Raw genomic sequence first — 9217 nt, forward strand, 5'->3', positions numbered from 1 at the left:
CTGCTTTAAAAGCAAAACAAAACAAAACAAAAACCCACAAGTGGTCTAAGGACCAATCTGAGAAACCAACTGATCTATTTGTAAATTCTAAGCAGCTACTATGTGGCAGGTTAAAGTTTGTCTCCATTCTAGGGATTAAGAAGGGAACAAGAAAAGTCTGTGCCCTCATGGAGCTTAAAATCTAATAGGGGCAGATGATACCAAGTGTCTCAATAACTACAGAGAGCCAGTGACAGGGTCATAAAAACAATAAAGCAGGTAGGCAGGGGACTCAGTGTGAGCTTGGGGGCAGGAGGGCTTCCCTCTGACATCACCATGGAATAACAGGAAGGAGCCAGCCAGCAGCTGGGGGAGAGCACACAGACTGATCTTTTCCCCCACAGCTCCCCTCAACCCAGGCCCTGGTCCGAGAGTACCTCAAAAGAAACCAAGTCCAGCATAGTGATGCTTCCGCCTTTATTATTGAAACTTCTGGGGCCAGAAAAGACAGGATAGACTGCAATGGGGAAGGATCCAGAAGGATCTAGACGGGCCTTTCCCTCCTGGGCTAGCACCCCCAAGCTTCCTCTGGCCAGGGACAGAGGCCCGGCTACCCTACCTCTGGGAAAACCTGGCCCTTACACCTCTCCCTCATCTGTGTGTCCTGAAAATCACAGGCCAAGCCCCATGCCAGGGCTGAGCCAGCAGGATGGGACAATGCCCAGTCCTCGGACAGGCCTCTTGGGGCCCAAGGAGCATCCGCATGTGGGTGGGGGCTTCTGAGCATCCTTCCTGAATTGAAGCCCGGGTCCTCAGGGGTCACAGGAGTACGACTGGTCCTCAGGATTGCAGAGAACGTGGCCTCGCCAAAGAGAGGCTGATCCCTACCCCAGCGGGTTGAACAACACATTAGGAAGATGTGAGACTGGGACCTCCCAGGAAGGGAAGGGGAGCTGTGTGGCACAGTGAGCCTGCCAGGACAGGTGGGCAGCTGGGGGACTGGAGGTTCCAGGGTCACTTCTTCTTGGCACGGTCTGCCGTGTCCAGGGCAGCCATGTTGCGGGCGGCTGTGATCAGGTGGATGACGCTGATGACGGACTTGAGCAGGGCAATGGGGGCGGTGATCCAGAGGCCCATTCGGAAAAGACCCACGGAGCCAACTGTGGGAAGGGAGGGACCCAGGAGTCCAAGGACTTTACCTCCCCGGGCCCACCAAAGCCCCCCTTCCAACTCCCTGCCCAGCCCCTCACCACCTACCTAATGGCCCCTCGGAGAAGTTGAACAGATAGAGGAGGCAGTAGAAGAGCTCGTTTCCAGCACACAAGACAAACAGTGCAGGCTGCACAAACAATTAGGAGGATGCTGAAGCAAAGGGGCGGGGCAGTGTGCACCCCCCACCCCACAAGACCCTCCACCACTCAGGGACCCAAGGTCAGGTAGCAGGGAGAAACTCTACTGGGGAAATCGGGGTTCAAGGAGGAAGGGGAGGAGGAAAGAATAATCTCAGGGGGTACTTCTCTTTTAAAAATTCCTTTCGGAGTCTGCCTGAGCTCACAGAACAAAGTCCACACTCTTCACCCTGGGATCTAAGGTCTCTCAAGAGCTGGCCCCGCCCTCCACTCTAGTCTCTTCCTGGACCTCATCGCCACCTGCTGCCTGGAACCATTCACAAGTCGCCGCCCCCCACCCCCAATCCTACTCTTCCTTCATTCTCCCAGGGGGAGAACGGGCAGGTGGGCCCTCTGTGCTTGACCCCCTCCTAACCTGGAACCAGGGCTCAGCCCAGGATTTGGCATAAGCTGAGCAAAGAAGGGAGGGGCAGGAGGCACTCACTCTGGAGGTGTAGTAGATCCGAAGCACCGGATTCCCAGACAGGTCGATCATCTTGTGACTCTCGCTGCCTCGGACCACAGAGCTGGAGGGGAAAGTGGCAGGAGACCGTGAGCTCATTTTACCACCAACCAGCTAATCTGCACATCAACCACACGCAGTGGGTAACGGGACCAACTCGGTGGTACAGGTGAGGAAGTGGGGGACAGCTAAGGACCAGGGACAGAGTCAGGATTCAGATGCCACATTCAAAAGCCCTCACACCCCTTCCCAGGAGCTAACAGCCATTTGGAATCCTGAAATCCGGAGGGTTTCAGGGATCGCTCAATCTAATTGTCAAGTGGACTGAAGCTGAATTCAGACGGGGATATGACTCACCCAGGGGCCTTTGACAAAGCAGAGGCTAAAAACAGAGGCCTTCCGGAAGCCTGAAACCATCCCAGACAATCTCCCATCTCATCTCACCCCACCCCACTGCAGTGTTGCCTTCAACTCGTTGATTCCCCCCATCCCCACCCCCCACCAGGAACCCCCAGAACTGCCGCAGACCTGTGGAGGTGCAGCCAATGGCTGGCCACATCCAAGCTCATGCTGAGCTGGAAGAGAAGGGTGGCTCGAGGGTACAGCAGGGCCAGGTTGACCAGCAGGCACATGGTGGAGCACCGGTCCGTCAGCATGTCCAGCATGGCCCCAAACCGCGTCCCTGAAAAATCGGGACTACTAGGTGTAAAGGGACTCTGGAGAGGCCATTCCACAACAGGTCCCGTGTTTGGTGTATTGCTCTGAAGCCGAGTCGAAAAGAAAACTGAAAATGCCCACCGTCTGCACTGCCTGGGGAAGATAGCAGGCTGCTATCAGTGGGTGTGAGGTCGGCAGGCAAGGGGCACCATCACATGAAATGAGAAGATGGGAGTGTGGCAGGAACAGTGAAGGATGGGCGTGGGAAAGCCATTTCTACAACTCAATCCCAGAACAAGACTCCAGGTCAAGACAGGAAGACTTGAAGTCTCAGAGGTGGGTCTGGAGGACAGATCAAAGTCAGTCAACCCTCCGGAAACCAATCCTTCCCTCTCCATCCTTCCTTTAAACATGCCTTCTGGAGTGCCTGTGGCTTGTGCCTGGCACACAGTAGACCATCAGGAAACACTTGTTGAATGGTGCCTTGGTCAGACAGACCCTCCTCACTGCCACTGCCACTGCCACTGCCACTGCCACAACCAGTCTTGCTATCCCATACCCCTCACAATCAGGAAGTTCTTCTCAAGAGCTACCTTAGATCCCTTGTGCTACCAAACAAGATGAGAATGACAGAGCCCTTCAGCCTCCCGAGTCCTGGCACTCCCTAAAGTCCTGAGGAGGCAGGGGGAGGGGTGTAGGGTTGCTGGGCCCCTAAGCTGGCTGGGAGGGGCGTCTGTCACCTTGATTAAGGGTTCGAGCGGCGTGTCCATCGAAAGCGTCCAGCAGTCCGCTGAGCAGGTAGAAGGAGGAGGCCGTGAGGGGGCAGCAGGGCATAAAGTAGAAAGCAATGATGGCGAAGACAATCCGGGCATAACCTTGGAATGGGGAAGGGGTGAGACAGGAAGGGTTAGGGGTCACGATCAGGGAGCCCGCCCGAGGTCCTTTGTTCCTCCCGCTGGCCCGGGGCTGCGGGCGGCACTCACCGATGAGGTTAGGCACGAACAGGAAGATATTTTCGCCCGGCATCGCCGCGGCTCCCTTGCCGCCCGGGGCTGGCTCCGGAGTTGCAAGCTCTGTCCTCGCCCAGCCGCGCGGCCTCACCCTCTCGCCCGGGGCGTCGGCCGCGCCAGCCGCTTACAGGACCTCGCCGCCCCGGCCCGGCCCCAGATGTGAAGGCTCGCAGCCGGCCGGAGCATGGGCCGCCCCAGCTGTGTGCGGGGCGGAGGGGGAGTGCGCACACCCCGCCTGTCCGCTGGGCAGCCCCGCGCCGCCGCCCGCCCGCCCCGCAGGCGCCCCCGCCTCCAGCTGTGGCCCTGCTGTTCCAGCTGTGCTCTGCTTCCGGGAACCCACCCTTCTGCGATCGCCGTGGCGAAATTGGAGAGAAGGGGAAAAAAAAGGCTTTAAAAATGTCTCCTGCCCCTTTAAGGCCTGCCCGCTTCCTTTTCCTTCTCCTTCCTCCTCCCCTCTCCCTTGGTCCGTAACAAAGCACAGAAGGAGGAGGGGGAGCAAAGAACCATCGAGTCCGAGCCGAGGAAGAAGCTGAAAAAGAGAGAGCAAAAGAGAAGGATGACTAGACAAAACAGTCTAGTTTCCTTTTTACCGGAGATGTGACTTCCTAGAGACGAAGATGAGGAAAGATTCCGCCCGCCTGTCTGTTTGCATCCCCGAGAAGCGAGGTTCTTTGGTACAGTCCACATGGTTTCTTCCCCGCCCCCTAACTTTCTGGCCTCATTTGCTCTCGCTGGCTCCAGGCTACCAAAGGACGGCTAGAGAGGCTGGGGAGAGAGAGAGAGAGAAAGAGACACCTAGGGCCGGGTTGCTTCTTGCTCGCCCCCTAGTGGCCGGAGGATTCGGTTCCAGGGTCCACCCTAAGTGACCTTCCCAGGCTTCGGAAGCGTCTGGCGCTTGGGGTCGTCGCCCCCAAAGAGAGACCTAGAAGGCGGTGGAGGACAGGCCGGAGGAGCGATCGGGGAATGCCGGGAAAATGCCTCCCTCCCACCGCCTTCGGTTCTAGAACCCTAATACAGCCCCCAGCAACGGGGCTGCCGGAACCGCCACCGACAGCAAGGTTCTTAGGGCAACGCGTAGCGGCGTCCCCCTCCTTCCAACCTTCCTCCCCATCTCCGACTCCCCGACCCCCTTCCCCCGCGACCAACTCCTGTAGTAACAGCCGCCTCAGAGGCCCCTTCGACCTCCCCATCTCCCTTCCTGCCGAATAGCCCAAGGTTTCAACCCATCTGCCAGGTCCGGGGCGGCAAGGAGGGGAGGCCTCGGGAGGGAAGAAGGAGAGTCTCACTGGGCGAAACGGGGCAGGAGGTTATTGAGGGCGTCTCCCAGGAAGAAATAAGACAACGAATTTTTTCATAGAGAGAACTGAGACAGCGGGATGGCTCATCTATAGGCCTTGTTTAAATTTGGCCCCAGGAAATGGTGGAGGGGAAGGGGGCTGGCTTCTCAGCCTAACACAGGCTTCACCTGTTCTCAGGGGGATGGCATCTACTCCTACCAGGAATGAGGAGGAAAAGGGCAGCCGGCTTTCCCCAGCTACATCCTCCGTGGGTGGAGGTTTGGTGAGCACTGGCAATGTGGGAGATGGGACAGGGTAATAAAGGGGAGAGCTCCTAGGCTGAGGCACCCAGCCTGGCACCTGAGCCAGGAGCCCCGGGTTTCCAGCTCTGAGACCCACCATCCCTGAGACTCTTCGCCACAACCTTGAGCTCTTAGGCCCAGACCTGTAGCCCCAGCATGGCTCTCAGGCACCCCCAAAGACTGTCCCCCAGGACCTTCTAGGTCAAATCTCAAGGCTCAACCCTCTTATACCAGACTTTTTAAACCCAGAGCCCACAGCCTGCAAGCTCCAGACCCAGGATTCCCATGTAGGAGCTTCCAGGCTGAGCCCCTCTGACTTCTTTTCCAGAAGGTTTCCTTATCTCGTTCTGAGGAATTCCTGGCCCAGATCAGCAAAGAACTCACCGATGAGGCCTTGTTTATCGCCGGTTACCACACAAGCCCCACATCCACCAAGGAAAAGCAGACACAAGACCAAGGGACTCAGATATCCAAACACGGTGACCCCCATCCCAGGACCACTCCCACATCCCTAGTTCTCGTCCCTGACCCCCTCCCAACCACAGCTGACCTCTCCAAGGATCTGTGCCCATTTTTCCCATCTCCCAGCCAGCCCCAGGACCTGTGCAGTACCCCCTCCCACTAACTCGGTCCCCGCTCCATGTCGCCTGGCCAGGAATCTGCTCAGCCCCTTTTGCCTTAGTCACATCTCTTTCTGGCCATGGTGTTAGTCATTTCTCTGACTGAGGCCTCTACTTCCAGTGTTCATCACCAGGACCCGAGGCACAGATGCCTGGTGAGTGAGGCCTCAACGCAGTTGCCCTTTGTCCTGGGAGAAAGATGAGCAGCCGGCAGGGGAGAGAGTGAGGGTTTGACAGCATCCCAGCAGGGTAGGGGGATTTTGAACCATGCAGTTCTGAGTTTTCAGCCATCTCCCTTCTCTTCTGCCTTCTCTAGCTCTGACAGAAACCGCACTCGCACCAAGGCACACCTCCTGCCATCCCCTCGTGAGAAGGTAGGACAGGGCCAGTCTGTTATTCACCAAACAGAGCTCCCACTGTATTCCAGTCCCTGTTTTAGGAGCTTGGGACTCAGAAATGAATGATGCAGTCCCGCCCTTGAGGAGTTCATGGTTTAGTGTGGGGACAGAGAAGTGGAATGGCCAATTACAATGTAATGGTGGGTAAGTGGCCATGATAGAAATGGAGACTATGAGAAGAGTGCCTATCCCAGCCTCAGCTGGGGCAGGAAGGAAGGAATCATGGAAGGCTTCCTGGAGGAGGTGACACCTAAAGAAAGAAGACTTTGCTAGGAAAAAATGTCTGGTAGGGGGTATTCCAAGCAGTGAAGATTGCTTCAGTGAAGGCACAAAGCTGGAGATTCAGGAGAGTGTGGGGATTTTTGTGGGTACTTCGGGTCGGGGAGAGAGTGGAACCAGAAGCACTTTAACATGCTGAAGTCTGCAGGCAAGTGAGGCAGGAAGTAATCCTGGGCCTCAGTAAGATTCGATTGTTCTCCTGCAGATGAGGAGCCACTGAAGAGTTCTGAGTAAGGGGGTGACATGGTCCACTCCCATGGCTGGCATTTTAAATCAGTGACTCTGGTGGTCAATGGGGAGGGTGAACTGGAAAGGGGAGATACTGGAGCCAGGGAGGCTGGTTAGGAATTGCTTCAAGCCTAGAGATAATGGGGCCTGAATTGTCACAGTAATAGCAGAGGTGGGGAGGAGGGGCAGAAGTGAGAAATAAAGACCAGGCAGATTGTCAGGGTTTGGTCATTGATTAGAAATTGTAGAGAAAAAAAAAAGAAGGAATCAGGCGATTCCCACCCAGTATTCTGACTTGGATGATATAAATCTGATCATATCCTGCCTCTGTTCAGAACTTGGCAATAGCTCCCCATTTCAGGGAAAATCAAAAGTCCTTCAGTGGCTTAAAGGCCCTATATTATCTCATCACTCACCCCCACCAGTTATCCCTCTGACCTTATTGTCTGTAACTATTTCACTTGTTTTCCCAGTCCGGGTCATACCAACTTTCTTATTCTTTCTGGAACATGCCAAGGAGGCTCCTGTCTTTGGACACATTGAATTTGAGGTGCCTGTGGGAACTCCAGGTGGAAATGCCCTGTAGACAGTAGGAAATAAGGATTTGAAACTCACTGGAGAGGTCTGGAGGTCATCAGGAGGGAGTTGGAAGTTGAAGGGTGTGCAGTCAGTTACCCTGGGCAGGGCGGAGTGGGGAGAGCTTGTGCAGAGTGAGAAAGAAGTGGGTACTGAGGATGGAGCCCTAAAGAACATCTCTGTGTAAGGGGCAGGCAGAGGAGGAGCAAGGGGTTCGTGAAGAAGGCAGAAAATGTTTATTGAGTGTCTCCCATGTGCCAGTTCCACCAGGCCAAGGGATAGACATTTTTTTCTGCCTGGCCCTCTACTTCCAGGGTTCATCACCAGAACCAAAGGCAAAATACAGCTGAGAACAAGCCACTGTCCTTGTTCTCAGGGAGCTGGCCTTCTAGTCTCTTTAGGACATTCATTCTGTCAATTGGGCTTTGGTGTTGGGAGCAGCTTGAAGTGGGGGAAGAGCTCTGGGCCTGAGTCCTGCATTGACAGTTGGCATTGTGCAGGTTGCTTTCCTCCACCTCCCTGTCTGGTAAGGGTGGGCTTTGGACAAGCTGCTCTGTGAGCTCACTCTCTGCCCAGATGGTAGCTTCTCCCTCCTTCCCAAGTGGCACTTGATTGAGGATTTCATCCTGAGCTAACACCGTCCCCTCATCCACCTGCCACCCACAATGGTCCCAGGAGTCTTTCCTTCCTCATCCTCAAGAAAGAACATGGAAGCCAAGGATCCTGGAATTGTGGGGAATTGTAGGTGGTCAAAATGTTGGTCAGGGAATAGGTAAATGATGGGGGTAAGTAAATTGGTGGATGGATAAGTGGATATATTAATTGAACACTTATTAAGCACTTAACATGTGGTGTTCCTGCTCTAGGAGCTGGAGTACAGCAGTGAAGAAAATAGAGTCCCTGCTCTCAAGGAGTTTAAAGGGGGGATGGAGGATTGTATGGAAGAGAGATGAGTGGGTGGGTGGATGGGTAGATGGATAGTTACGATGGATGGAAGGATGGATGGATGGATGGATGGATGGATGGATGGGAATAGTTAATTGAGCAGAAGGAGAATGGTGGGTGGATGGGTAGATGAATGGATGGGTGAAAGATGGAAGGATAGAAAGACATAAGCCTTATTATACCAAAGCTAAATGTCAATAATAGGAGGATATAGAGGGTATAGGATTTTTTTCTTCAGAAGAAATGCAAATGTTCTTATATTGACTGTAGCAGTGAATGCATAACTATGAGATTATGCCAACAGCGATTGATTGTACACTTAGGATGGATTGTATGGTGTATGAATAAAACTGTTAAAAAAAATAAAAAAGACATGAGCCTTGGGTCTGCCTAAAAGGGTCAAAGGCTCTTATTCTTTTCTAGGGCGCTCTGCCAAGCAACTTGACATCTGGAGGAGGATGATCGCAACTCGCTTTGGTGCTGCTCTTGGCCTCTTATGCACCCCCCCATTTTGTCCCTGAAAGCATGCCTCAAAGCTCCTCTTTTACACCTTAGTTTTGGAGGGACTACTGACTATGAGCAGCATCACCCTTGAAAACCCCAGAATGTTCCAGAACCATCCTACAGCTCTCCACCCTCAATCAACAAGGACACTACCAGGAATCAAAGACTTTAATAAAGAGCCAGGGATCCTCTCCTCCCCCCAACTCAGGCAGTGTCCTGGTGTGGCTTCTGTGAAAGGCAGCGTTAGCTGGGGTGCAGAGGCAGGAGGCGTGCTGCCCCCCTCCCCGAGATTTGGAAGCTGGGTGTGGCAGGGTATTGGAATGGTTTTAATTCAGGCAGTTATCCATATCTGCCTATTGGCAGATGCAAGCTCTTGGATCAAAACCTAGCCTCCTAGCCAAACTCCAGCACTTAGAATCTAGGCCGGTGGCATCTGGAAGAGGCTACCCTGGCTTCTGAGGGGCCACTTCCGTTACCAAGGACCCTGAGTCACGGCCTCTCCCCTCCGAGCTCTGGGGCCTCATCCCTCTGCGGACACTGCAGGCCCACCAGCCAGAAGGTGGGTAGATTTTGCAGAGTTTGCATTTACAT

General features: G+C 54.4%; 2 protein-coding genes across 2 annotated transcripts; one reads left to right on the forward strand and one right to left on the reverse strand.

Annotated features, from left to right (window-relative positions):
• Window positions 1-439: 439 nt before the first annotated feature.
• On the reverse strand, window positions 440-3949 carry CDIPT (CDP-diacylglycerol--inositol 3-phosphatidyltransferase). The gene is made up of 6 exons (XM_037815217.1): window positions 3471-3949; window positions 3228-3362; window positions 2359-2512; window positions 1813-1894; window positions 1237-1318; window positions 440-1139 (listed from the first exon to the last, which is right to left on the reverse strand). Exons 1-6 carry the CDS (start codon window positions 3511-3513, stop codon window positions 994-996), a joined length of 642 nt encoding a protein of 213 aa, XP_037671145.1. The 5' UTR covers window positions 3514-3949; the 3' UTR covers window positions 440-993.
• On the forward strand, window positions 3647-8831 carry LOC119518162 (putative protein T-ENOL). Its single transcript, XM_037815218.1, has 6 exons — window positions 3647-4555; window positions 4973-5057; window positions 5405-5555; window positions 5818-5851; window positions 6013-6070; window positions 8546-8831. Exons 1-6 carry the CDS (start codon window positions 4461-4463, stop codon window positions 8582-8584), a joined length of 462 nt encoding a protein of 153 aa, XP_037671146.1. The 5' UTR covers window positions 3647-4460; the 3' UTR covers window positions 8585-8831.
• The last annotated feature ends 386 nt before the right edge of the window (window positions 8832-9217 follow it).

This window comes from Choloepus didactylus, chromosome 21, assembly GCF_015220235.1.
Source record: "Choloepus didactylus isolate mChoDid1 chromosome 21, mChoDid1.pri, whole genome shotgun sequence".
NCBI classification, from domain to species: Eukaryota; Metazoa; Chordata; class Mammalia; order Pilosa; family Megalonychidae; genus Choloepus; species Choloepus didactylus.

Excerpts from the sequence above, each read along its gene's own strand:
- CDIPT (XM_037815217.1), bottom strand. The coding sequence starts at position 3,513 with ATGCCGGGCGAAAATATCTTCCTGTTCGTGCCTAACCTCATCG. Across the intron at positions 1,895-2,358 it reads CATTGGCTGCACCTCCACAG|CTCTGTGGTCCGAGGCAGCG; the intron begins GTCTGCGGCAGT and ends TTTCCCCTCCAG. Across the intron at positions 1,319-1,812 it reads GGATCTACTACACCTCCAGA|CCTGCACTGTTTGTCTTGTG; the intron begins GTGAGTGCCTCC and ends TTGTTTGTGCAG.
- LOC119518162 (XM_037815218.1), top strand. The coding sequence starts at position 4,461 with ATGCCGGGAAAATGCCTCCCTCCCACCGCCTTCGGTTCTAGAACCCTA. Across the intron at positions 5,058-5,404 it reads CCTCCGTGGGTGGAGGTTTG|AAGGTTTCCTTATCTCGTTC; the intron begins GTGAGCACTGGC and ends CTTCTTTTCCAG. Across the intron at positions 5,556-5,817 it reads GACTCAGATATCCAAACACG|TGTTCATCACCAGGACCCGA; the intron begins GTGACCCCCATC and ends CTCTACTTCCAG.